We start from the raw sequence: 26,166 nt of genomic DNA, 5'->3' as shown, positions 1-26,166 counted from the left end.
TAGCCCAGGGTCTGTCCTCCTTGAACTAGAGGCAATCCCGTCCACGCGCCTTTTGCTTGACGCTCATGCCTGAGCGCCTCCTTCTGCCTTGACTGCTGTTCTCTAGCCCTGTGAATGCTCCGTGCTTCCTCCTCAGTGAGAAATCCTGCTGGGTCTGCGAGCCAACACTTTGCAGGGCCCTGCGGGCCTCGAGCTCGGGCGGACAGGGCTCGCTGGATGAGGAGCTGCTCTGCTGAAGGAGACAGCTGCCAGGAGACGTGGGGGAGGGGCTGCGCCACCTGCCAGTGTGCAGCGCGCGCGCAAAGCCGAGTGACTAAGGGTGTCTGGAGAGTGGCTGCAAAGGGCAAGGTGAACACCAGGCAGGGCCCAGGGGGCTGGGAAGGCAGTGCGCACCGCAGCCCGGGGAGGGGGGGCCTGCCCAGGGTGCGTGGCGTGCAAGGTCAGGCCTGGGGGTGGAAGGCGAGGGAACAGCGGGAGGCCAGCGGAGCAGCCAGAGGACATATGGCAGGGACAATGTTCTAGGAGAGGAATCTGGACTTCATCTCACTGGCAACCGTCAAAGGGTGTTAAGTAGGCAGGTGGGGTGATGCGTTTCGGACACAAACCTGGTGGCCAGGTCGGGGTTGGCGGAGGTGCGCTGACAGGTGAGCATGAGCAGGCCTTCGGAGGTGGGGGCGGTGGCAGGAGACAGGAGCTGGGCGGGATAAATGCGGGGAGAGAGGACAGCCCCATCTCTGGCCCGAGTGGCCGGGGCGGGTACTGTTGATGGAGATGACGCAGGAGCAGCAGGTTGGCGAGGGAGGGGGACTCGGCTCTGGGCAGGCCCCAGCGGAGGGGCCTGCGGGCGGGGGAGGGCGCCAGCCCCGTGTGTGGGTCCCTTCACAGGTGCTGGGGCCATGGTGCCAGTTAGAGAGGTTGCTGGGTTCCCAGGGAGAAGGTGGAGGAGCCCCAGGGAGGGCGCTCGAGTCAGGCTGGACGGCGGGTCCCGCGGGGAGAAGGCTGCAGGGAGGAGCGCCCCCCGGGGTTACCTATGGGGGGGGCTCAGGGCCTCGGGGGCCTCGGGAGGAGCGGGCCTGGGCGGCCCCCTCCGTGGGAGCCAGGGTGAGGATATGGGGGGCCAGCTGTCCCTGAACACCCGCCCTGGAGGCAGGAGGTGGACGGGCCAGGGCTCCCGGGCTGCGGTAGCGAGAGCCACAGGAGGCCATGAGGAGCCAGCTGGGGCCGAGGGCCCTTGAACGGGGCGGGGGCCTGGCGAGGCCGGCGAGGCCAACGAGGCCCGTGGAAGGAGCTGGGGGCTCAGCCCTCGGTCCCTGTCCAGCTCTCCACCGGGGCTCTAGTTTGTACGTTCCTTAAGGGAAGGGTGGAGGCATGTGGAGGGCCTTTGTCCAAGTCAGACCTGGGTGGCACTTCAGGTGCCCGAGGGTGGGCTCCCGGGGGCCTTGCAGAGACAGCGTCTATGAAGCACGACAGCCTGCCCGGGGACAGTCAGTGACTCAGGCCACTGCCCCTTGGGCAAGACGGTAAGGGTCCCACATCACACTGTGCAGGCCCAGCAGTGAGGGGCAGACACGGCCAGGCCACTTACCATCATGTTACCCCGGTACCTTGCTTAACCTCCGGGAGCCTCGGGGGTCCCTGCCCATCAGTGGGGAATCCTGGCACACACCTGAGGACGTGGCTGCGAAGGTTGCAGGAAGGGAGGCGTAGGCGTGGCTAGAGGATTAGCTACTGCTGTTAACCCCTGTGCAAGCGAGCCCCCCATCAGCGCCGGGGCCTGCCTCCTTTGCCTCCCTGGCGAGGCCCTGCGCGCCGCCCCCGCCATGGAAGAAGGGGCGCTGAGAAGAGTGACAAGAAGAGCACAGAGAGCAGAGGGCCCCGTTTATTGGGATTTTAAAGACAGCAGGGTGAGAGGACGACATCCTTCGCCCCCAAAATGTCCCATCCTCTCCATCCTCAGGGCTCAGCACAGGGACGAGACCCTCACCCCTCAGGGCCCCCAGAGGGCAGCACTCCAGGGTGGGTGTGAGAAGGGGAAGGGGATACTTTGTGCCAGGCGGGGAGCTGGGACAGAAAGGGAGACGTGCACCCTCACCTCTTGGCTCGACCCCTGTCCCCTGGGGCTTGGTGTTGCTCCCTGGGGTGGGCTGGCAGACAGGGCTCATGCAACAGTGAGTGGGCAGGAGGTGGCACAGAAGCGCAGCCTCGCTGCCCTTTGGCAGGGTGGGAGGACTTGAAGGGGCCATGCTGGCCACAGCGGGTCTAAACAGAAGTATCTGCAGTGTACACACAGGAAGGGCAGAGAGGGGCTTCCTCTGTCCCAGGATGCACCCAGGGAGAGGGAGGGGGGGTCCAGATGGCACTGCCACGCCAGCCACGCCACCTGCGTGGGGCCCCGCGCGAGCCAGGGCTCAGGCTACTCCTTGGCGCGGCCGATGATGGTGAGAATGTACAGGAAAATGTTGATGATGTCTGTGTACAGGTTCAGTGCAGCGAACACATACTCCTCTGGGCTCAGCGACAGCTGCTTGTTCCCCAGCAGCAGCTGGGTGTCCACTGCCAGGAACTGTGGTGACAGCACGCCTTGCTCAGGGACCTGTTCGCCCTCCCCGGGGCCCGCCCCTGCCCCAGGCAGCCCCTCACTCACGCAGGTGAAGAGCAGCGCTCCCAGCGAGGCGTACACGATCTCCAGGATGCGGTTGCGGATGATGATGCAGAGGATGGCGAAGACGACCAGCACCACCATGCTCACCAGGAGCACGCCCATGCATGACGTGAAGTCGTAGCGGGTCTGTGGGCACAGGGGACCCCTGGGTGCCCGCCCTGCCAGGCGCCAGGCCAGCAGCCCCGCCTGGGGGCCCTCGCGCGCACGGGAAAGTGACTACCCGGACCTCTCACCTGCATGGAGAAGATGACCACTGTGAAGCAGACGGTCGTGGTGATGCCCACAGCCATGATGACCGCCTCGGTGTCATAGAAGCTGGCGATCATGCCCACCATGTAGGACAGGCTGACGGTCAGGATTGACTGTGGGGAGACAAGGCCTTGGGGGTGGGGCTGCTGCAGCCCCGGCCCTGCCAGTGCCGACAGTGTGAGCGTGGGGTGGGAAGGCTGAGCTGTGGGGGCCAGGGGCTCAGATTTTGGGGTTACCAGTGCAACAAGGTTCCAGGGGTGCTTTCGCCGGAAGTCCCCACAGCAGCTGAGAACAATGAGGGAGATGAAGAAGACGGCATAGGAAACGTAGTACGTCCAGACGTTCTCCCGGACGAATCCCTTCACCTCCGTGACGAAAGTGAACACAGCCACAGTGGACAGAGTCACGGACAGCTGCAGGGTCAGCACCAGGAACACCTGAGGAAGGAGCCGCTCAGAGCCTGCCCAGAGCCCCTGCCTCTGCCCCAGCCCAGCCCAGCCCCAGGCCCACCTTCCGGATGAAGGCCTGGCGGATGCTTTTGTCATCCCAGTTGGTGGCAGGGAAGTCCTGGTTGTCATAGTAGGACGGGGGTCCCTCCTCATGATAGTTCCCATGCTGAGGTGCTGAGGGGCGGGATGGGCGGGGTCAGTGTCGCCTGCGGACACCTGGAGCCCCTGCCCACCCCAGCCCCTGCCCCGTCACTCACAGCCGGGGTCCTGGGCTGGGAAGGTCTGTGGCTGTCCATAGGGGTTGGGTGGAAAGGGGCTCTGTGGATATGGCCCCTGGGGGTAGCCCCCTTGCGGGTAGGGGCCCTGGGGGTAGCCCCCTTGCGGGTAGGGGCCCTGGGGGTAGCCCCCTTGGGGGTAGGGGCCCTGAGGGTAACCCCCTTGGGGGTAGGAACTTGGGCCTTGGGGATACCCTGGCTGGCCATATGGGGAAGGCTGGAACGGGGGTTGTGGGTAAGAGGCCCCAGGGTAGGGGGGCATGGAGGGCTGGGGCCCCCCAGGATATCCAGGATTGGGGGGAGGATAGCTGTCCCCAGACACCAAGAAACTCTTCTCGTGAGGCATGGCCTCGGGTTCTGTGGTCTCCCCCTAGAGGAGAGAGAGAGAACAGTCAGCCCTGGGGCAACTAGAACCCAGAATCAGCCTCTGGCCGCCCCATCTGCTGCCAGAAACTGAAACCGGAGGAAAATCGGTGGCAGGAAAGGGAATTCCTGACCTGGGCCTCTGGTCGGTCGGGAGGCCGGGGCAGAGGGGCCAGCGGGGCGGGGCCTGGGGCTTCTGGCTAGAGGCTGCTCTAGGCCGACCCCAAAGGTGGAGGAGGGGCGTAGGAAGAGATCACTGTCAGTCTCAGGATTTCGGCCCGGCTGTTTCTCAGAAGCAAGTGGAAGGGCCTTCTCACCAATCTGGGCTCTCCCGGTCGCAGTCGCCGGGTCGGGGCTGGGGGTGCGGTCGGGAGGTGTGGGGTGTGCCCGGACGCTCCCCTTAGCATCCCTCTCCTTAAGCCGCTTTGAGGGGCCAGAGCCGGCGGCTATTTCTATCCCAGGATATCCTCAGGCCATCTGTGAACGGCGAGGGCCCTGACCCCTCTCGGGGAGCAGGCCCGTCGGTCCCTCGCTCCCGGGGTGGGGACAGCAGGCCTGGATCGGCTGCCGGGGTGCCTGTCAGCGGGGTACACCAGGAACAGCGGGGTGCGGGGGTGTGTGGGGGATGGAAGGGACCAGAGGGCGTGCGGGGAAACAAAGCAGGCGTGGGGGCGCAGCGGACGGGGGCGGCGGCGGCCACCGAGCCTGCTTCGAGGGCGGGGTGGGCCTTCCTGCCCGGTCGGGGGGCGCTCGGGCCGCGCGTCCCGCCGCCACCGCGGCGCATCGTCACCTCCCTCCCGACCCCCGGCCACCGCCCCGGCCCCCGGCCACCGCCCTGGCCCCAAGCGGGCCGCGCGTCCCGGCCGGACCGACCGACTGACCCACGGTGGCGCCGCTCGGCTACGCAGGGTCCGCGCGGGGGCGGAGGCGGCCGGCCCCGCAGCGCAGCAGGTAGACTCGCTGCTTGGGCCGGGGACTCACCACTCGCGGGGCGTCTCAGGACAGTGCGCACAGTGTCCGCTGCGCGGCCGCGCGGTCGATGGCCGCTGCGCCCGCACCCAAACCCGCAACCGCTCCGCAGCCGACTTGGCTGGGCCTGCGCCTGCGGCTGGGAAGACGCAGCGGGGCCTTGTGACGGAGCCCGGCCGGGCGCGAGGCGGGGCCGGGCGCGGGGCGGGGCCAGACGGCGTGGGCGGGGCCTGGAGGTGGGGGCGGGGCCGCCACTGGTAATAGGGGGCTTCTCCTGTGTGCCCTCTGGGCACTGCGGCCGCCCTACTGGCTCCTTTCCGAGCCCCAGGCTGGAGCCCCGCGTCCCACACGGCCAGCCGACGAGTGGGCTTGGGCCGTGGGGGCTGAAGACGCCAGGAGGCAGAGGTCTGCCAGGCCAGTTTGGTTCCAGGAGTTGAGAAATGTATTCCCAACTGGGATCACTGAGGGTGCCAAACACTCTTCATCCTTTCCTGGCCTTAAAGCACCCCTTTCCCTTTTCACCCAAGGCTAGGGCAGATCAAGAGGCCTGCTCCTCTACCTGCGCCATGGTCTGTACCAGTCACCGAAAGCAAACTGTTCCAGGCCCCACAGGAGACCTTTTATCCTCGCTGTCTTCACGGCACCTTCACAGCCGCTCGGCTTCGATCCTTCGCCCCGTTTCACTGCCAAGGGGCTGAGGTTCAGAGACGTCCCAGGACGGGACGCTTCAGGTCTTCCCTCAGCTCCAGTGGTCTTCCTGAGAAGGCGCTGACCGCCACAGCCAGGGACTACCGGCTGCCGCGCCTCTCCGCCCAGGCCTGGGGACCTCACTGTGCTCCTGCTCGGGCACGGTTGGCCCCTCCCTGGCCCTGCAGTGGCTTGGAAAAGACTGTCCAGTGTCCATGCTGTGCTGGTTCAATGTTTAACAACTGGCTCTGGCGAGGGGGAGCCGTGACCGGCACCTTTGGCACGGCTGATTGTAAGCTACCAGCAGTTTAACACCTGGTCCGTGAAGATTCGAGAGTCTGGTGGTGACAGGAGCGGCTCCGGTGCCCGCTGCCTGGGCAGCCCCCTGCAGCGGAAGCGGCCTAGCAGATGAATTGCACAGCATCTTAGGAGGCGGTGAGTTCTCCGAGGAGAGGAAATATAGGGCAGGCAGTTTTGTGCTTTTTGAAACTGAAAGTTCATGCAATTTGAGGAAACAATAAAAAATGAAACTATAAGGACTCATGAACAAAACCAACGGGGAAGAGCTGAGGGAGGAAGCGAGGGAGGGGGCAGGGGAAAGTGGTGGGGGGTAGGCAGAGACAAATGTATTTGAAAAAATAAGTAAATTAATTAAAAAAAAAAAAAAGAAAGCAAATGCTAAACTGAAAAAAAAAAAATGAAACTATGGAGTTGAGGTCAGGGCCTTTGAAATGGCCTGTATAAGATCCTTAAAGACTTTTAGCTCCAAGTGAAACCTGCTCCTCAGAGTGGGGTAAGGGGCAGCACGGCCAGGTGACTCTGTGGGAAAGGCCAGTGCGAGGACACTGAGGAGGCAGCAGACGGCTGCACGGGCAGAAGAGGCCGGGGCCGGCTGAGCCCGGGGAGCTCGGAGGGAGGGGGCCCCGGAGGGGCCTGGGCTCCGTCGGGCAGACCCTCCAAAGGGCTCTGGCTTTTACTGGGAGTGGCTCTGGCTGTTACCACGGCCCACGCTGCAGCAGCTGGGTGCCCCTTGACAAGGCTCTCACTGCCTGCTCTGCTGGGGAGGGACGGTGGGCGTGAGTAGGGGCGGCAGAGGGAGACCAGTTCGAAGGCTAGTGTGGCGATCCAGGTGAGAGATGATGGGGCTCAGGCCAGGCTGGGAGCGGCCCAGGTGCTGGGGGAGCAGCTGGGGGTGCAGGCCTGGCAGGTCCTCAGTCCCCTGGTGGAGCAGCAGGGGTGGGGGCTGGGGGGATGTGGGAGGCGGCAGAGGCAGCAGAGTCGAGGGCACACCTCCCTGAGAGGCTGGGAGCAGAGGGAGCACGGGCAGTGGGGGCAGGGCTCTGCGGCAAGAGGGAGGCGGCCTCAGGAGGTGCCGCCTGGCTGTGAGCACGGCCGCAGCCTCTGTCGGTGCCTCCATTTCCCCTTCTGCGACAGAGGCCTGCAGCAGCAAGGCCTGCAGCCCCGGCGTCACCCACGATGGCAGTGACGGCGGCAATGACGGTGAGAGCCGGGAGGGCTAGGCCGGGCGGACTGGGCCCAGGCAGAAGGAGAGCTGGGGGAGTGGGCAGAGGAGGCCGCGGACGGCTGTGCTGGAAGCACTTGCAGGCTAAGGTGGGAGCTGGTCACCTGCTCAGTATGAAGGGTGAGGAGAAGCTGTGGGGAGGTTGCTGGGGACAGGTGAAAGCGAGCCTGAGCCGGGGGCGTGCCTGGAGACCCGAGCGGCTTCTGCTGTCGCAGAGGGGAACACCGAGGCCTGCGTAGGGCACAGTGACTGGAGCCCCCTGGTGGACTTAGTAGGGAGGGCCATTCGCTATTTTTAGGTTCACAGAGAGAGGCCAGTGGGAGCGGGGGCTGCCTGGGGCCACTCCCCCTACCCTGCGGGTCAGTGGGCTGGGGTGGGGCAATGTGGCCGATGGGCTGGACTGACTGGTCTTGCGCAGCCAACACCTGGTTGCTGAGGGCTCTTTTCCGGCGAGGAGCTGCGTGCGGTGGAAGGTCCTGCAGGAGGGCCAGAGGGTAGGAAAGGAAGCACCTTCACAGCAGCCACCCCGCCCAGGGCCTCAGGCCCCTCCCTTCTTCCTGTGCTCAGACAGTTTCACTTTAGATTTCTAGTCCCAGGCCTCCGGCCTTCAGAGCAGGATCCCAGTCCCAGCTGAAGGTGTGGGCTGGGGCGCAGGCAGCGGCCAGTGTAAGCGGCGGCTGCGGGCTGCCCGGGATGACAGGGTGCCAGGGAATGCCGTGGGGGAGGGAGGCGGAGGGTTGGAGGGGACTGGGAGGGGCGGGGTGGGACTGTGGGGTGGATACTCTCCCCTGGTCCTGCCCCAGGTCTGCGATGGCAGAGGCTGAGGAGGCAGGGGCGGCAGTGGAGCTCAGCGGGCTGTCCCCTAACACCCCCGATGAGTTGCTCATGCTCTACTTCGAGAACCACCGACGCTCTGGGGGGGGACCTGTGCTGAGCTGGCAGAGACTTGGCCACGGGGGCGTACTCACTTTTCGGGAGCCTGCAGGTGAGGGGGCTGATGGAAAGGGAAGCCTGGGCACCCCACGGGCACCAGCGCTGACACCCTACCCGCCCCCACCCACAGACGCAGCCAGCGTCTTGGCCCGGAAGGAGCACGTGCTGCCGGGCACGCACCTGAGTGTGCGGCCCGCCCCGCCGCGCACCCGCGCGCGCCTGCTGCTCCAGGGACTGCCCCCCGGCACTGCGCCCCAGCACCTGGAGCAGCACGTCCAGGCCCTGCTGCGTGCCGCGGGGCACCCGGAGCAGCCCTGCCGTGCCCTGGCCAGTCCCCGACCGGACAGGGCCCTGGTCCAGCTGCCCAAGGCCCTCTCCGAGGCAGGTGAGAACGGGGAGGGGCAGGCGTGTCTGTCAGGGGAGGTGCCCCGAGCCAACTCGCCCCTTCTCCGCAGAAGCCCGGGCGCTGGAGGAGCAGGCCCAGGCCCTGGGCCTGGGCGGGGCTGAGGTATCCCTGGCGTGGGTGCCCCAGGCTCGAGCAGTGCGTGTGCTGGGCGGCGCCTCCCCTGTGGACACTCTGTTGCTGGAGCTGTACCTGGAGAATGAGCGCCGAAGTGGCGGGGGCCCCCTGGAGGGCCTGCGCAGCCTGCCGGGGCAGCTGGGCACCGTGGTCACTTTCCGGCAGTGGCAGGGTGAGTGGGGCTGGACAGAGCTGGCCCACCCCCATCCCTCCAGCTGCTGCAGGCCTCCTGTCCCCTCCCTTCCCCCCAGTGGCTGAGCGGGTGCTGCAGCAGGACCACTGCCTACAGGGCTTGGAGCTGACCCTTGTCCCCCACTACAATGTCCTGGAGCCCGAGGAGCTTGCGGAGGACACCGGAGGAGGGGACCCCTTGGCTGGCCTGGGGCCTGAGGCCACGGGGCATGCCCTCCTGGAGCCTGGAGGGCCAGCGAGGGCACTGAGGGGTGTAGAGACTGTGGCCTTGGGCTCTGAGGAGGCACTCGGCCAGTCGGGAGCCCCTCGAAGGACAGACCCCATAGGGCCCCGGGGGCGGGCCGGGCCAGTCATCCTGGGGCCCGCGGGGGCTTCGGGGCTGGCGGGGCTGGAAAGCCCAGAGCCCGCGGGGGCTTCGGGGCAGGCGGGACTGGAAAGCCCAGAGCCCGCGGGGGATTCGGGGCAGGAGGGACTGGAAAGCCCAGAGCCCGCGGGGTATTCGGGGCAGGAGGGGCTGGAAAGCCCAGAGCCCGCGGGGTATTCGGGGCAGGCGGGGCTGGAAAGCCCAGAGCCCGCGGGGTATTCGGGGCAGGAGGGGCTGGAAAGCCCAGAGCCCGCGGGGTATTCGGGGCAGGAGGGGCTGGAAAGCCCAGAGCCCGCGGGGTATTCGGGGCAGGAGGGGCTGGAAAGCCCAGAGCCCGCGGGGTATTCGGGGCAGGCGGGGCTGGCAAGTCCGAGGCCTCTGGGGTCTCCCGGCCCAGCGAGCTCAGCGGAGGTCGCCATGGGGTCCCTGGGGCAGGCGGGGGCGGGGCGCGCGGGGCACGCGGGCTCACCGGAGCAGGGGGGCCTGGTGGAGACGGTGCTGCCGATGGAGCCGGGGGCCATGCGCTTCATACAGCTCTACCACGAGGACCTTCTGGCAGGCCTGGGGGAGGTTGCCCTCTTCCCACTCGAAGGAGCAGATGCGGCTGGCTTTCGGGTGAGTAGCCTTTGAGGATTCCTCACCTTTGGCCCCATTTCCTGGGGGTTCTGGGTACCTTTCTTGTGCCCCGAACCCGTAAGCTGACCCCCACCCTGGCGGTCCTGCAGCTCTGTGGGGCCCTGGCCCCGTGCCTGGCGGCCCAGGAGTTTCTGCAAAGTCTCCTGGGCAGCATTAACTGTCATGTGCTGAGCCTGAAGCACCCAGGCAGTGCCAGGTTCCTGCTGGGCCCAGAGGGGCAGCACCTTCTGCAGGAGCTGGAGGCTCAGTTCCAGTGTGTCTTTGGGACAGAGCGTCTGGACATCGACTTTGCACAGGTAGAGCTGGAGCCCACCCCATCCCTCTCCTTTCCCACACCTCAGCCTGGTGCTTCCTGCACTGCTGCTCAGGGGCCTGGGAGAGGTGTGGGCCCAGTGGACCCTAACGTTCTTGCCTGACAGGTGGACCTTCCTGAGGCCCTCCAGGCCCTCCCTGACCAGGCCCACTCTCTGTGGCTTCTGGACAGTACAGGCAGTGACCAGGAGAGCCGGAGACTGGGTAGGGCTCCCTGGGGATACCTCGCATAAGCTGTGGCCCTTTCTTGACCTCACCCTCTGCCCTGCTCTGCACTCCCACCCCGGCTGGGCTTCACCCCTTGCCTAGCCACCCTCTCTGTCCCCAGAGGAGGTTCAAGAGCTGCTGGCCACCCTGGAGGGCCTGGCCGGGGAGGACAGACTGTCCCTGGCACCAGAGGAGGAGGAGCTGGAGCAGCAGCCAGAGAGGGAGCCTGCACCCGGGGCCGAGGAGGAGCTGCCAGCCCCCGGCACCGGGGCGCCTGGGCAGCTGGAGGAGGAGGCTGCGCTGCAGCTGGCTCTCCACCGGTCACTGGAGCCTCAAGGCCAGGTGGCCGAGCAGGAGGAGGCTGCCGCGCTGCGGCAAGCACTGGCCCTCTCCCTGCTGGAGCCAAACCCACTGGAGGCAGAAGAAGCCCTCCTGGGCGGGGGGGCGGGGGGCCAGGCCCAGCTGGTGGTACATGCAGCCTTTGAGCAGGACATGGATGAGCTGGACCGGGCGCTAGGGGCCGCCTTGGAGGTGCACCTCCGAGAGGAGACAGTGGGGCTCCGGGGCCACACGCTGCCCTCAGAGCTGCGTGCCCGCCTAGAGCGGTGCCACGGTGTGAGCATCGCCCTTCACAACGACCGCACCGTCCTCCGTGGCTTCGGGGTCCAGCCCACCTGTGCGGCCCACCACTTAGCAGCCCTGCTGGCTGGCCCCCGGGATCCGAGTCTGGCCTTGGACGCTTCGAGCCCCACCCGTGAGTCTGCGCCTGGGACTGGGGGCGGGCGGGGTGGGCCAGCTCGCAGGGACCCGCCTGCCCACGCCCCAGGCATGGCCTAGACCCTTGTTCTCGCCCTGTGCCAGCGCCGCAGCAGAGGCTGCAGGGGCCCCTGGGCAGGCTGGAGGGTCTGGCCGAGAGCAGCCGGGAGTTCCAGGCAGTGGTGCAGGCCTTCTGCGACACACTGGACACTGCCCACGGGAGGATCCGCATCGTCCGGGTGAGTCCAGGCTTGGCCGCCTCGGCCTCGTGGTCTCCGGGGCCCACGGCACCGCTTCCGTCTTGCAGAGCCTGTGGGCTGTCGCTCTGACCTGTCGGGGTCAGCTGCCCAGGAGCTGTCCCGTGTAGGGCGGGTCGGAAGCTGTCGGGGAAGAGGGGAGCACCAGCCCTGTTCGCCGCCCAGAGGGCATTCTCAGGGCCTGGGCTGGGGAGACGAGGGCTTAGAGGTTGGGGTTCCAGGACCTGAGAGTCTTGAACAAGTAAGCTGCTGTTTTGCCCGCCACACGAGGGTGTGCCCCTCTCCACGCGGTTCCTCCTCTGGAGCACGGGGTGGCGATGCCATCTCATGGCTGTTGTGAGGACTGCGTGCCTGTGCTGTTCTGGGGGCCCTCCTGCCTCCCACGGGTTCGCTCCAGCAAGAAGAGGGCTGGTGGCAGCGCCACGGCCTCCCCCTGCACGGCCTCTGGCCTGCTAAGGAGGGCAGCTCCGGGCACGCGTGTGCTTCACGGAAGGCCGGGACCAACTGGTGGGAGCCAGAGTGAAGCCCCAGGGGTGCCGGGACGGGGCTGAGAAGGGCCTCTGGAGGGGGGGGAGTGAGGCCGGAGCGCAGCGGTGTCCAGGACGTCCGCGTGGCCGGAAGGAAGGACTGCGGAGGGGGCTCTGCTGGGCGGCTCAGCCGGCTGGGGCTGAAGCCGGGCTGGGGACGAGCAGCGACTGGACCGCGAGGGCAGAAGCCCGTCTGAAACGAGCGGGTGGGAGACGGAAGGGAGCGGAGGAGAGCACCCAGGAGCGGAGAGCAGGGCTGAGGTCCTCCGGGGAAGGCTGGCGGAGGGCCAGAAGGCAGGGCCGGCGCGAGCTGGTTCCTTGGGCTGGGCATGCCAGGCGGATGCTTGGCTCTTGGTGCACAAAGGTGCGGGTGGCCCAGCGGCCTCGGAGCCCTGGAGCTGCCCGAAGGCAGAACCTCTGGCCTTCCGCAGACCTCCGCCACCACCCACCCCACCGCTTTCCTGGAGGTGGCCGCTGGCCTTTGGACCGAGCGCTTTCCCTCCCCTCCTGGACCCAGCCGCTGTCCTTGCTGCACTGGGGGGGGGGGGGGGGGGCGGGGAGACACATCGGCAGACACATATGCGCCTGCCCGGCCGGTTTTGTCAGTTATGTGCACCTGGGTCTCCCAGGCAGCGCTTGCGTGACTCTAGAGGGTACACTTGAGTGTCCCCCCGGCCCTCAAACTTTGGAACCTGTTGCTCGCCCTCCTGGGGGGAAGGCGGGCGGTGGCCTGCCTTCCGCTCTCTCTCCTCCCCCGTCCCCCCTCTGGCGGACGGCCGGTCTGCACGCTGCCGGCAGGGTCCGCACGTGGACTTCGTCTTCTCTTCCGTGACCATCACAGGGCCCCACCCTTGGGCAGCTCGTTGAGGGAGAGAGAATGATAATGAAAACTATTCACCGTTGGACCATAGAGAACATGGGGAAACGGAATCCCGGTGATTACAACTGGGTTGCGTGAGGAGGCTGTTCTAGGAGTCAAGGACTAATGGCTCTTGACTTGTCGCACTTTCTCCACTTTTCCTCTGTGCTGGGCTCGGCTGCTGGGTTGCTCTTTGTGCCGCCTGGTCACCCTCTCGGCGAAGATCTTTTTTTCTGGTCAGTAGAAGTATCTCCTTGAGCCGGTGGTAACCATCTTGGACTTTTAAATTTAGTTTGCCTTTTACAATTAGTTAATTTGCAACTATAATTTGATAATGGTGTCAACTAGTTTTCAAACAAAAGTTACATGTGTTTATTCAACATTTCTGTTGAGTTGAGTACAGCTGGTTCTTGCCTATCTTATTTTTTAAAATATTTTATTTATCTATTTTTAGAGAGAGGGGAAGGGAAGGAGAGAGGGAGAGAAACATGAACGTGTGGTTGCTTCTCGCGCGCCCCGCACTGGGGACCTGGCCCAGGCCTGTGCCCCGACTGGGACTCAAACCGGTGACCCTTTGGTTCACACGCTGGTGTGCAACCCACTGAGGTCTGGTTCTTGCCTATCTTAATGTGTCCTGGTTTTGTCCTCACCGTTAATAGTTTGGCTGCATATAGTATTCAGGATCAAAATATGTCTTCCTCCAGATTTCTGAAAGATATTACTCTTTTCTCTTTAAAAAATTTTGCTCTTGGAAAGTTTAAAAAAAAAATCTATGATCTTGCACCCAGTACTGGCCTCGATAGCCCAGTGTGAGAGTGTGAGACTTGTTTCCATTTCGGTGTTGATGTTGGTGTGTCAGTGGACATTAGCAGTCTCTTGCTTTGAAAGTTGATGTTTTCTGGCAGGGAGGTGCCAGGGCCGTGTCATTCCCCCCTGTCCTTGTCATCTCATGGGTCCTTTCCACCTGGAGATGCCCCGTTGGCTCAGGGAAACTGTTTTCCATTAGTCCCCTCTCTTGCTCCTGTCCCCTTCTCTCCTGCTCTTGGGGAGTTCCCGTCACATGGACCTTAGCCCTCCTCTCAGTCTCCATCTCTTTTCTTTTTTTGTAAAGATTTTATTTTATTTTTTTAGAGAGGGGAAGGGAGAAAGAGAGGGAGAGAAACATCCGTGTGTGGCTGCCTCTCATGTGCCCCGCACTGGGGACCTGGCCCGCAACCCAGGCCTGCGCCCCGACTGGGGATCGAACCGATGGCCCTTCAGTTCCCAGGCCGGCGCCCCGGCCTCTGAGCTGCACCCGCCGGGGCTCCCTCTCGTCTCCTTAGCTCTGCACTCCGGGTCACGCCTGAACGCCATCTCCACGGTCTTATTGTTCGGCCTGCCTGCTCGATTTCATTCAGCAATTTCATTCGTAAAAAAAGTTTTAATTTTTGTTGAATTATAGTTGTCCCCATTTGTCCCCCTTTACTCTCCCCTGCCCTACCCACCCCCCACATTCAACCCCCCCCCCACCATTGTCCTTGTCCGTGGACGCTTTACGTGTGTTTCTCGACTTGACCCTTCCCCTTCTTTCCCCCTGTTATCCCCCCTCCCCCCTCCCCCCTGGTCACTGTCAGTTTGTTATTTCCGTGTCTCTGGTTCTAGTTTGCTCGCTTGTTTGCTTTGTTGATGAGGTTCCACTTCCAGGTGAGATGTATGGTTTGTTTTGTTGATTAGGTTCCACTTCCAGGTGAGATCGTATGGTCTTTGTCTTTCCCCCGCCGGCTTACTTCACTCAGCACATGCCCTCCAGCTCCATCCGCGCTGCTGTGAAGGGTAGGGGCTCCTTCCCTCTCCGCTGCGTAGTCTTCCGCTGGGTAAATATGCCACAGTTTTCGGATCCGCTGGTACTGACGGCACTTAGTAAACAGCCTAGCACTTGGCTACTGTCAGTAGTGCTGCTGTGAACACTGGGGTGCACGGGTTCTTTTGAGTTGGTGTTTTGAGATTCTTAGGGTATAGTCCCGGCAGTGGAACTGCCAGGTCGAAAGACAGTTCCATTTTTAGCTTTTGGAGGAAGTCCCATCCTGTTTCCCACAGCGGCTGCCCCAGCCTGCGTTCCCACCCGCAGGGCACGAGGGCTCCCTCTTCTCCACAACCTGCCAGCGCCAGCTGTTTGTCCATTTGTCTACAACAGCCATTCTGACGGGTGTGAAGTGGCATCTCGTTGTGGTTTTAATTTGCCTTTCTCTCATGGCTAGTGATGCTGAGCATCCTTTCATAGGTCGCTGGGCCCTGTGTGTGTCCTCCTTGGAGAGCTGTCTATTCAGGTCCTTTGCCCATTTTTTAATTGTATTGTCTGTCTTCCTGGTGTGGAGGTGTGGACATTTTTTTCCAATGTATTTTTCAATTAGTTGTTCATCAATTCTATTTTTAAGGTAAGAAATCGCTGATTTTTGGAGTATTTCTTTTTCACATTAGCTCGACTTGTTTTATGGATGTGACATCCTTCCGCATCCCTCTGCACAGTTAGAATTTCCTTAGAACTCCATGCGGGTCCTTGACGCGGGCCCGCGGCCGACAGGCTGGCCGCCTGCACTTCGCCGCACTGGGGGCGCTGGGAGTGCAGCCCTGCGGGCGGCGTGGGCACCCGCCTCAGCTTTTCTCTACGGAGGCCTGGCTGTGGCCGCCACGCTCCGGTGAGAGGTTGGGTGTGCTCACCTGCAGGCCTCCCTGGAGGCCCTCGCGTGCCACTAGGAGCCCCTTCCCGGTAGCGAATGTCCGCCCAGGGTCTACTGCTGGACAGAGCACGACTGAACCTGTACGGCCTCTCCGGACCCCGACCTCCTACACGGGGCTCTTGATTTCCGGGCTCCGCCCCGTCCTGTGGGCCCAGAAGCTTGGGCGGGGGCGCGCGCGTCCACAGTGCCCTCTCATCGCCTGGCAGGTGGAACGCGTGTCGCATCCGCTGCTGGAGCAGCAGTACGAGCTGCACCGAGAACGCCTGGAGCAGCGCTGCGCGCGGCGCCCGGTCGAGCACGTTCTGTACCACGGCACGTCGGCGCCCGCCGTCGCAGACATCTGCGCGTACGGCTTCAATCGCAGTTTCTGCGGCCGCAACGGTGAGGCCTGGGTCTGGCAGGGGCGGGGGAGCTGCCGCCCACGGGGACCCTGACCCCCGCCCGTCCCGCCCACAGGCACACTCTACGGAAAGGGCGTGTACTTCGCTAAACGCGCCTCCCTGTCGGTGCAGAACCGCTACTCGCCCCCCAATGCCGACGGCCACAAGGCAGTGTTCGTGGCGCGGGTGCTGACCGGCGACTACGGACTGGGACACCGCGAGCTGCGGGCGCCCCCTCTGCGGGCCCCGGGCCACGGGCTCCCGCGCTACGACAGCGCCGTGGACTGCCTCCGCCAGCCTAGCATCTTCGTCATTTTTCATGACACCCAGGCGCTGCCCACCCACCTCATCACGTGCGAGCATATGCCCCAGCCTTCCCCCGGGGACCCCTCTGGGTCTTTGGCCAACCCCGCGGCCACCTAACCCGAAGGGTTCCGCTCGGCCTGGTCTCGGGCCTCCTGCTCCCCGGGCCCCAGCTCCACCGCAGCCTTACAGATCCCTCCGCCACATCGGCTCCTGCCTCCTGCGGCGACGCGGGCACCGTCAGTGCGAAGAAGCTCGGGCGCGGTCCCCTCCGGGGCCGGCCCAACCACCAGGGGTCAGCAGAGCCCAGGAGGAGGGCGGACGGCCCGACCCCGCCCGCCGAGGCTGGACTTTGACCGAGCGCGGCTCTGTTATTTGAATAAACGAGAAACCGGGCGGAGGGACCAGCTGGAGCTCCGAGTCCGACCTCTGTTGCGCGGCGGGAGGGACCTCGGCGTGGCTAGCGGCAGGGGCCGAGGGGCAGACCCCGCTGCTCCTTTGGGGCGGTCCTGGGCCACCCGCCAAGGCCCGACCCAGCGCGCACCCGAGCGACCCCACGTCGCCTTAGTGTCATGCACGCGTCCCCAACAACGTATCCTGGCCGACCGACCCGCCCTGAATGCGCGGGGGGGTGGGGTGGGGTGGGTGGCTGTGCGTGCTTGGCGATAGGGCTGTGCTTGGTGGGAGCGCTGAGGTCGAGCCACAATAGCGCTCCAGCCCCGCCACCTCCGTGAGCCCCTGGCCCCGCACGCACTCGGGCGCCGGACTGTACGGGCGGCGCTCGGTTTGGAGCCGGGGCGGGGCTCCGGGCTCGCCCCGCCTGCGTCGCCTCCGCGCTTCTCCGGGTCCAAGCAGTCTGGCTGCGGCGGCCGAGCCTAGCCGAGCTGAGCCACCAGGCACGTATGACCGGGACCCGGCTGGAGAGGCGCGCAGCGTGCGGGAGCTTCGGGGTGGGCAGGGAGCCCTCCGTCCGCAGGCGCTCCGGAACTCGGGACTGCGTCGCGGCCCATCCTCCCTCCGGAGGACACCACCTCTGAGCGCTGGAGACTGCGGAACTGGTCGGGCGGTGCCCGGGGTGTGGGCAGGAAAGATTGTTGGGGAGGCTCGGCTGGCCGCGGGGGGTCGAAGCACGGGCGGCCGTTGGGGGAGGCCGTGGCAGGCGGGGCGGAGTGGCCCCCAGGTCAGTGCCCCCTAGGTCAGTGCCCCCTGCCTCCTCCCCAGCCCTTAGCCTGCGGGCCGAGGCACAGAGCCCACATTGTGCCCCCGCCACCCCACCCCCGCCGGGACAGAGCCCCATTCACCTCCCGCACGCCAGCGCTCCCGGGGATGGGGAGCTGAGGAGTGTGCACGAGTGGGTGTGCGTGCGCTCTGGCAGCGCCGGCGGTGCGGGTGTGCGCGCACCCGGAGTGGGCTGCTGGAGCGGCCGCCCGGGCTCCCCGCCTTGCCGCAGCGAGCTCCTGCGGCCCACGGCACTGCGGCTCCAGCTATTTATAGGCGTGCGCTGCGGAGACCACGGTGGGACGGTGCGGGGCTCGGGGTGAGGCGGGGCCCTGGGAGGCCTGGCGGCTGAGACCGCTGGTAGGTGCAACGCCATTGTCCCGGGGATGGGGTTAGGGTCCCGGAGGGGCGGGCGGCGCCAGTGCTTCCCGACGGCGTGGCTTTCCTGGTGGTCAGAGGGTTAGAAGAGGCAGGGTCCAGGTTGGGGGAGTGGGGGTGGAGGGTGGGGTCAGCGTCCTCTGCTAAAGTGAGCCCACGGGTGAGCGCATAGAGGGCCCAGTGTTTGGGTGACTAACAGAAGGGAGGGGCGACAATGGGGGGGTCCATGTCCCGGTAGCAGGCTGGGGGGAGTGGGGCCAGCGCTGGGGGGGCTGTCACTGCGTGGTGTCCGAGGGATGATCGGGAGAGGGTGAGGCCAACTCGGACGGTGGGCGAGGGTCTCCCACGTCTGGGCGCAGAGGATGGGTGGTCCGTACGTGCACGAGGTGGGACTCCGGAGGCAGGTGGGCGTCAGCGTTCCGCCGACAGCTGGATGGGTGGGGCCAGCGTCCAGGTTGAGAATGGCGCGTCGGTGTGCAGCGCCCCCGAGGTGTGACCCCTCCCGCTCCCTCTCCAGGAAGCCATGTCGGGTGAGGACCACGAGGTGCGGGCGGTGGCAGAGGACGGCTCCAATGGAAGCAGCAGCTCGCCCAGCCCGGGGGACACCCTGCCCTGGAACCTGGGGAAGACGCAGCGGAGCCGGAGGAGTGGAGGCAGCTCTGGCGGCAATGGCGGTGTCTTGGACCCTGCTGAGCGGGCGGTCATCCGAATTGCAGGTAGTGCCGAAGGGCCTCGCCTTTCCTTTTGCAAGCACCGGCGGGCTGACCGGCCGGCTGACCGCTGACCGGCCGCTGCTGTGCGCTCCCTGCAGGTGTGGGCCTGGGAGGAGAGGTGAGACAGCTGCGGGTCAGAGAGGGCCCTCCCGAGCCCGGTGGCGGCAGGCAGCACAGCGCCACCTGCTGGCGCCCCTCCGCCTGCTGCAGGAGGCCTGCGGTGGCCCGGCTGTGGCCGCACCGTCCGTGGCCTCATGAAGGGGTCCGGTGCCCAAATGCCACTGTGCTGCTTTCTTGGTCTTCTGGGCAGAGCTGCCCTCCAGGCCCCCTGGTCTTGGCTGCCACCATGGGGCGCGGTGGAAGCACCTAGGAGCAGGGCAGGGGGCACACCGGCTTGGTGAGAGCCCCAGCCCCTCCCTGAGCCAGCGCGGGCCTTGCTCTCCAGTCGCTGCCTTTCTGGGGAGGAGAACGGGAGGGCCGGGGAGAGGCCTCCCGCAGTGCAGGGCTGGCAGCTGGGCAGCGGCGTCCCTTTGCAAAGCGGGTGACCTGGGGCTGGAAGCCACCGCAGCATGTACCGGGCAAGGGGGGAGCCCGTCGAGGGTCTCTGTGCTCAGGCCGAGTGCTGACCCCAGTGCCACGGGGCACGGATGTTGGTCTGGCGTCTGGGGGGCAGGGCTGGCCCCCGAGGAGGCCGGGAGGGCGGCCCAAGGCACGTGGGGAGAGGCAGGCCTGCCGGCCGTCGAGCGAGGGCGGTGTTGTGGGCAGCGAGGGACGTGGTGGGTGGACACACGGAGGAGCAGGGCAGCAGGACAGGGAGAAGGCTTGCCACCCCCCCACCCCCGCCCCGCCGGGCCGGGCGGATGGGACCCATCGCCGGACAGTCTAAAATTTTTGCGTGTCGCATGCGGGCTTTAAAAGAGGCCCTTTCTCCCTACATGAAAGCAGCCGGGATGCCCTCCCGTACCCTGACCTTCCTCAGTGAAACCCTGCCCCGCAGTGGGCTCTGAGCGGTGCGGCCGCCGGCCCAGGCCGGGCCTCTGTGCATGGTCAGCGCCGGCGCCGGGCGAGGGCTCCCGGCCACGGGGGTGCCGCGCTCAAGGCCAGAGAGGACGTGCGGGGCCTCTGCAAAGGAGGACGTTGGTCAGGGCCAAGAGGAGGGTCTCTGCCGATGTGATGGGTGGAAAAGAATGGGTTTGTTTGGTTTGGTTTTGCTTTTTATGTGATCTTTATAATATATATTTTTTCCCATTACCATTTCGTCCCCTTAAAGAATGGCTTTTATTGGTACCAGCATTTTATTTCTTCTGAAAAGTCCCTGCTTCAGTCCTGTTATAGTACATAAATTCTCTTCTTTTTATTTTAAGAGCCCTTTTTGTGTTGATAATACCAACTCTGGCTCTCAGGTTGCAAGGGAAGCGTCCTGGAGAGGAGGGAGACGGGAGGGGCGCGACCCGGGCGGCCAGGTGAGGTCGCTGGATCCGGCAGGGTCACCGGAGAAGGTCGGGGCTGGCGAGGGAGGGGGCTGCTGCGGAGCTGGGAGCTGGGCGAGAAGAATCCAGGCTGTTGGCGCCCGCGACCCGTTCCGGAGCGGGACACAGTGTGCGCTCGCGGGCGCGCGCAGTGGTCCGAGACGCGCGGCCCGTGGAGCCCGCTCCAGCAGAGCCAACGGGACGCGCCCGGACGTGCAGCCGAAGCTCCCCGGGGCCCGGCCCGGCTCTGGCCCCGCCCCGCCCCTCCCGTGGGGCATCCTGGGTGCGGGGCGGGGCGGGGGCGGCTCCTTTAAGTGGCGCTCGCGGCCACAGGGACAGAGTGGCCGCCCGGGGCTGGAGGCTCCCTCTGCGCCGCAGCGCCCCCGCCGCGTCCCGCGCCCGCCGGCATGGCCGCCCTGCTGCCGCTCGGCCCGCCACCCGACGAGCAGGACTTCATCCAGGCCTACGAGGAGGTGCGGGAGAGGTACAAAGGTAGGACGCCGCCGGCCCTGGCAGGTCCTCCAGTCTGACAGCCTGGCCTCTGACACCTTGTCCGCACAGACTGTCCCCATCGCGGCCCAGACGGAGCCCAGCCCCTCACCCGCCTCGCTCATCCCCGCAGCCCCGGCGCTTCGGGAAGAGGCCAGCGCTCTCGGCGCAGCCCCCGCGGTCATGTCCTTAATAGGACATCGCGCGGAGCGGGTAGGTGGGGTGGGCCGCGCGGCGGCAGGGGCTCCTCCCGGCCAGTGTCCAGTGTCCCAGGTCTGTGCTCAGCAGGCACGTGGGTCAAGGCTGAGCTGTTCCCTGCCCCTCAGCTGGATGCCTCCCACATGGGGCAGGGGCGGCTGCCACCGCTTGGAAGCTTGGCAGTGGGACACATAGTTGTGGCCTCTCCTCACTTCCCGAAGTGGCCAGCGCCTCGGCGGCTGTCCTTCCTTGGCAGGGACCCCGTCCCACCCCTCCGCTGTCCCCTGGGGGGCAGCTGTGGGCTGGGGAAGTCTGGGCAGCCCCCTCTGCCTCTTCGGAGGAAACCGCTCTGTGGCTTTTGGCAGCCCCCTTGTCCCGCCCCACGCCCCCGGGGCCCCTCCGCACCCTCCCGCCCTGGGCGGGCCTGCACCCCACCCACAGGGGCTGGCGGCCAGGGAGTGAGCTGCTGGCGGGGGTCGCCGCGGGGGGCCCGGGCGGAGCCCGGCGGCAGGACAGGTTCCAGCTCCACCCGGCTGGTTTTACTGGCTTGGCCCCCAAGGGCAGCTCAGGGAGAGCCGTCCTGCTGGGCCTCGCCCGGGGCCTGTGGAACCCTCTCCACCCACCCACCTTGCCAAGGCGCGGCAGCTCCTCAGGGCCCAGCGCTCATCTCTGCCCCCGGGGTCCTTCGCAAGCAGCTTCCCCTGGGTCCTGAGCGGGCCGGCGTGCTGCCAGCGGCTCCTTGACAGCAGGGGGCCGCTGCTGGCCCCTGTGACCAGCTCACGGGGCAGGCAGAGTCCCTGCTGTGACCGTGGGCCCTGAGTCCCACCGCTGCACCCACAGGGAGGAGGGGCGCCCTGGACAGGTGCAGGGCGGGAAGCAGCTGCCCGCCTGAGCCACGCTCTCCCGACAAGCCCGGGGGCAGAGCTGTGTGTGAACTGGCCGCTCTGTGAAGTGGGCGCCTGACAGCACGCGCCCCTTGGCCTGGGCCGGACGCGGGGCTGTGTGTGCACAGAGCCTGTCCCGGGCTGGGCCCTGCTTCCCTGGTCACCAGGGTTCTGTTGGACACATTGCGGCGCCTTGGCCCGGGTCTGCTTCCTGGGCTCGGTGGCTGACTCTTGCCTGCCCCTTGGCCTGGGGCTGCCCGGCGCCTGCGTATAGCGGACTGGCCGCTGTCGCGGTGCGGCTCCCGTGCGGCCCTGGTCCGAGGGTGGCTGAGAGGTGCCGAGCCGGAGAGCAGGTTCCGGGGACTCCCTGTGCCCTCAGGAGTAGGGAGAACTCCTGGGGCGTATGGGGCACCGCGGAGTCCCCTCAGCTTCTGGCTTGAGCCGAGGGAGTGGGTGCAGGGCTGGGCTGGTGCCTGTGGCTGTGGCGGCGCCGTGGCCGAGCCCCCGAAGAGGCTAGAGGTGGCAAGGCTGTGGGCCGCAGGGCCGACTGTCGGGAGCCCCTCGGACCTACTAGGGGCCGGCCCGTCCTGGCCCCGGAGGTGCAGGGCCGCCCCAGGGAGGGAGCGAAGGCAGGCAGGCCCCGTGTCAGCCGGCAAGTGAGTGCTCGGGCGGGGTGCAGGAGCCCCGTGCCTGGGCCGGCTCTGCCCTCAGGAGCCCCTGCCCAGCCCCGTACAGCGACTCTTGGTCCGTCGCTGGGCCCGCGAAGGCCTCTGTCTTCTGCCTCCTGGCCTCTGACCCGCTCTGGCAGACACCCCCAGCCCAACGCTCCCCTGCTCTTACCCACTAGGCCCAACTCCTGGTCTGCCCCTCCAAGCCCAGCCCCTCGGCCTCTCACCTCAGTGACCCGCCCCCCCGCCGGAAGCCCCACAGTCCTGTAGGCCCCACCCAGACTCACCGTCACCCCTGGCCTTCCCCCTGAAAATCCCCAGTTGTCCCCAGGTGGTCACCGATCCTTCCAGAACATTCTTGGTTTCCTGCTGGCCGCAGCCGCTCCCCATCCTCCTGGTCTCTTCTGCAGGGCAGATTCCTGTGGGGCTGAGGCCACGGGGTGTGTGGCCAGCCAGCTCAGCTGCTAGGGGTGTCCTGACTCCTGGGTCCCCAGAGCCCGGCCTGCCGTTCCAGGGGAGCCTGGAGAGGCCGGGGTCAGGCGTGCGGGGGTGGGGTCAGGGCTGGAGGTGAGTGGGCGAACGTGGGAGGGGTGTCTGGAGGAGAAGGCGCTTCCCCAGCCCCTCAAGTGGTGCTGTGTGCGCAGGGCCGGAGGCCGGTCCATGGGCCCCGGGCGTGAGGCGCAGGACAGGCTGTGGAGGGTGCGGCCGGCCAGGAGCGCCTGGGCAGAGGGGGGAGAGTTCAAGGTTGTCCTCTCAGGGCTGGGAGCAGCGTGACAACAGAGTCGGGGAGGATCAGATTGGAGGGCGGGGCCGCAGGCGGGAGGCTGGAGAGGGGCCAGGGGGAGTGTCAGTGTGCCTGCTGGGGCCTGCTGGCCGCCGCAGACCCAGGCTCCGGCCGCTGTGCCGCGCACCCCCCTCGCGGGTCCCACCCTCTGCTGCCGGGACGCAGAGCTCTGTTATCTGTGCCCCCCGCACCGGCCCCAGGCCCTGGGCCGGCTCGCGCAGGGTGCTTGCATGGGTGAGGGGGGACGGCTCGCGTCGCCCTCCGTGGTGGCCGGCGCTGCGCTGGCAGGAGCAGAGGCTGGCAGGTGAGGGGGGCTCTTGGGAGAGGGCTTTCGGTCTCTGCTCACTGTCAAAAGCCAAACGGGCTCAGAAAACAAAGAACCAGCATCATGGAAGCGTGTAAAGAGAAACGGTTGATGTCACAACTCTGGCCCCCACTCTAACTGGCCGGAGCGGCCACATGTGTGTGTGTGACAGACAGACAGACAGACACACACACACACACCACACACACACACGCAGACTTCGGTGGTTTTTAGCGTAGTGAGCGACTTGTGAAACCATTACCACAGTTCCAGAATGTTTACATCACCTGATGCTGGGCAAACGCTGACCTACTTTCATCCCTGCGTTTCCGCCTAGATTGGATGTTTCAGATACAGGTGTACCCTGCTTTACCTTGCTGCTGATTGTGTGTTTTTACCAGTCGAAGGTTGTAGCGACGCAGCGTCCAGCAACTGTGATGGCGCCGTTTTTCCAGCAGGTCAGGTGATGGTTAGCGTTTTTCAGCCCTGGAGAAGTTAAGGTACCTACCCTGTTTTGTAGAGGCAACGCTGTCTGTCGTACCTCGACAGCCTCGGCAGACATTTGGGTGGTCCCCCCCCCCCCGCCGCCACCCCTCCAGCTGCTCTGAACGGCGCGCTGCCAGCCTCGTGTCGCGCTTCCGCGTGGACTCATGTCTTTGCCTCTCCCGGGCAGACACCAGGGAGTGGAATTGCGGGGTCCTGGGGCCGTTGTGTGTGTAGCTCTTGGAGGGTTGCCAGGTGGTGCTCCGAGCGCCGCACAGCCCTGCCTTCCCACAGCCACAGCCGACACTCCCAGCCATTATCTGCCTTGTTGATGGCGGACGTCCAGTCTAGTGGGTGTGAAGTGGGCGCCCGTGCTGGATTTCTTCTGTTTCCCGATGCCCGGTCCGTCGAGCGTGTTCTCCTGTGTGTCTTGGCCGTGGCGTGTCTTCTGTCGAGACGTCTTTGCCCAGGTCCGTCCGGCGCGCGGGCTGCGCCCAACGCACGGGCCGCACCTGCCAGGGCCCCTTTGTCCGTGTTGAAATGTGGTGTTTATCTTTCCGTGATTAAGTTGGAAGTGTCCTTTAGGTTTTCCTCTTGCGGGCCCCTTACCAGATAAGTGATTTGCGAAAGTTTTTTCTGATTCTGTGGGTTGTCTTTTCACTTCCTTGATGGTGTCCTTCGACGTGCAGAAGGTTTTAATTACAATGGATCCAGTTTCTCTGTTTTTCTTTTGGTTGCTTGTGCTTTTGGTGTTTCCCCACAGTCAGGAAGATTTATTTAGACCCATGTTTTCTTTCCTTCAAGATTTTCACAGTTTTAACTCCTATGTGTAGATCTTCGATCCACTTTGAATTAATAATTGTGCCCGGCACGGGGTAGGGGTCTGACTTCCGTCCTTCGCGTGGCGGAGCCTGAGGGGTGCTGGGAGCAGGGCCAGGGCCTGGGTGCCCTGAGAGGGACTCGGGGAGGCCGGGGGGATGGTGCAGGTGGGGGGCCAGAGCCGCCACGGTCGGGCGGCCAGGCCGGTGCCCAGCGGCAGGCCTGCCGTGGCCGGCTCGGTGCCTGGGGGTGATGGCAGGCTGGGTGGAGGCAGAGTCAGGACGGTTCTCAGGTGAGGGAGGGACGCGCCCACTCGAGGACTTGGGACAGTGGCCTGCAGAGCTTCTCTCCTTCACGCTTGCTCTCCTGGGGGCGCTGGGGTTCGGGTTTAGCTGTGGAAGAGTCGCCCCGGCCGGTGGGTCAGCTCCTGGCAGGGAACTTTACTGCTGCCCGGAGACAAAGGGGACCTGGGCCAGGAGGAGGAGGGGGCGCCTGCTGTCCGTTCTGGTTCTGGTTCTGGTTCCGGGGTCAGGGCAGATCCGGGGCCAATGCTCCAGGAAGGGGAGCCTCAGGAGCACATCCGGGGCGGCGGGTCAGGGTCCGGGAGGCCTGGGGAGGGCCGGTGGGTCAGACGGGCAGAGCTGCACCAGTGCCTGGGACGGGGCGGGGGGGGGGGCGGGGCTGGGCGCTGGGAGTTCAGGGCCCCAGGGTGCAGGCGGGGGAGGGGCAGCAGGCGGGAAGCCCGAGGTGGCGTCTCCAGCTGGTGTCTCTCAGCACCGTGGCTTTTTCTGATCTTCATTCTGTTCTTTTTGACTTTCAGATGAGTGTGTATGTTGCATTTTTGGAATGCATCTTTTTTTTTCTCTTTTCTTAATAAATGAATGGCTACATGGGCAGCTCCTAAAACAGGCACAAGATACAATGAGCTTCACTGTTACTGTTGTACAGGAACTCATGGTTGTTTGCGGAGAACAGCTAGCCCGGAAAAGCCCCCGCCCCCCGCCCCGCCCCGCGTTCCTGGAGGTGCAGTAACCAGGCCCCAGCCCAGGTGGCCCTAAAACAACAGGAATTTATTCTCCCACAGCCCTGGGGGCCGGAGGTCGGGAAGTCAAGGGGTCAGCAGGGCGCTGCCCCCCCGCCCCCCGGGCCCCAGGGCAGACCCCTCCCCTGCCCCGCCGGTGGTGGCCGCCCGCACGCCTTCGAGCGCGGCCACATCTCTCCCTTCGCTGCGCCTGTGGTCACGTGGCTTCTCCCCTGTGTCTTGTCTGTCTTGTGAGGAATGTGCTGCTGACCTTAGCATGTCCCCTGAGTCATCCAGCATCTCAAGATTCTTGGCATAATTACAACTGCAAAGGCATTTTTCCAAATAAGGGCACGTTCAGTGGTTTAGAGGTGGTCGTGTACTGGGGGGCCCACCACGCCATCCACTGCCGTTTGCCCTCTGGTCCCGTATAACTCACGTCTGTTATGTGCAAAATACATTCACCCCATCCCAACACTACCCGCCCCCGAAGTCTCAATTGAATCTGATCAGCTCAAAAGCCCCAAGACTAATCTACATGGTTGAAATCAGGTATAAGTGAGGCGTAGGTATCGTCCCCCAGGGGAAAATTTTTCTCT

At 65.4% G+C, this 26,166-nt stretch overlaps 3 protein-coding genes across 8 annotated transcripts in view; 2 read left to right on the top strand and 1 right to left on the bottom strand.

Moving 5' to 3' along the window:
* Positions 1-1,853: 1,853 nt before the first annotated feature.
* GRINA (glutamate ionotropic receptor NMDA type subunit associated protein 1) lies at positions 1,854-5,160 on the bottom strand. 2 transcript variants are annotated; one of them, XM_054590656.1, is made up of 8 exons: positions 4,980-5,160; positions 4,316-4,574; positions 3,618-4,005; positions 3,422-3,534; positions 3,148-3,348; positions 2,896-3,024; positions 2,645-2,788; positions 1,854-2,563 (listed from the first exon to the last, which is right to left on the bottom strand). In XM_054590656.1, the coding sequence occupies exons 2-8, from the start codon at positions 4,403-4,405 to the stop codon at positions 2,414-2,416; spliced, it is 1,215 nt and encodes a 404-aa protein (XP_054446631.1). In that variant the 5' UTR covers positions 4,406-4,574; positions 4,980-5,160; the 3' UTR covers positions 1,854-2,413. The 2 variants fall into 2 exon arrangements, with proteins under 2 accessions (XP_054446631.1, XP_054446632.1); XM_054590657.1 differs by lacking the exon at positions 4,316-4,574.
* Positions 5,161-7,765: 2,605 nt separating this feature from the next.
* On the top strand, positions 7,766-16,546 carry PARP10 (poly(ADP-ribose) polymerase family member 10). Its single transcript, XM_054590606.1, has 12 exons — positions 7,766-7,842; positions 7,980-8,161; positions 8,240-8,494; positions 8,565-8,801; positions 8,881-9,451; positions 9,587-9,800; positions 9,911-10,117; positions 10,241-10,337; positions 10,462-11,094; positions 11,202-11,335; positions 15,663-15,837; positions 15,913-16,546. The coding sequence occupies exons 2-12, from the start codon at positions 7,987-7,989 to the stop codon at positions 16,257-16,259; spliced, it is 3,045 nt and encodes a 1,014-aa protein (XP_054446581.1). The 5' UTR covers positions 7,766-7,842; positions 7,980-7,986; the 3' UTR covers positions 16,260-16,546.
* Positions 16,547-18,258: 1,712 nt separating this feature from the next.
* Positions 18,259-26,166, top strand: part of PLEC (plectin) — a 50,472-nt gene continuing 42,564 nt past the window's right edge. For 3 of the 5 annotated variants that reach the window (XM_054590582.1, XM_054590572.1, XM_054590571.1), the window contains exon 1: positions 18,259-18,451. In XM_054590582.1, coding sequence (XP_054446557.1) covers positions 18,259-18,451 — 193 coding nt within the window. Of the gene's footprint in view, positions 18,452-20,252; positions 20,410-26,166 lie in introns of those variants that run through there. The other 2 variants (XM_054590579.1, XM_054590578.1) reach the window with 1 other exon arrangement.

Source organism: Pteronotus mesoamericanus, unplaced genomic scaffold (assembly GCF_021234165.1).
Source record: "Pteronotus mesoamericanus isolate MK-2021 breed Mesoamerican mustached bat unplaced genomic scaffold, CSHL_Meso_final scaffold_174, whole genome shotgun sequence".
In the NCBI taxonomy this organism is placed as follows: Eukaryota; Metazoa; Chordata; class Mammalia; order Chiroptera; family Mormoopidae; genus Pteronotus; species Pteronotus mesoamericanus.
The sequence above is the reverse complement of the archived record's forward strand: the minus strand, read 5'-3'. Positions and strand labels throughout refer to the sequence as shown.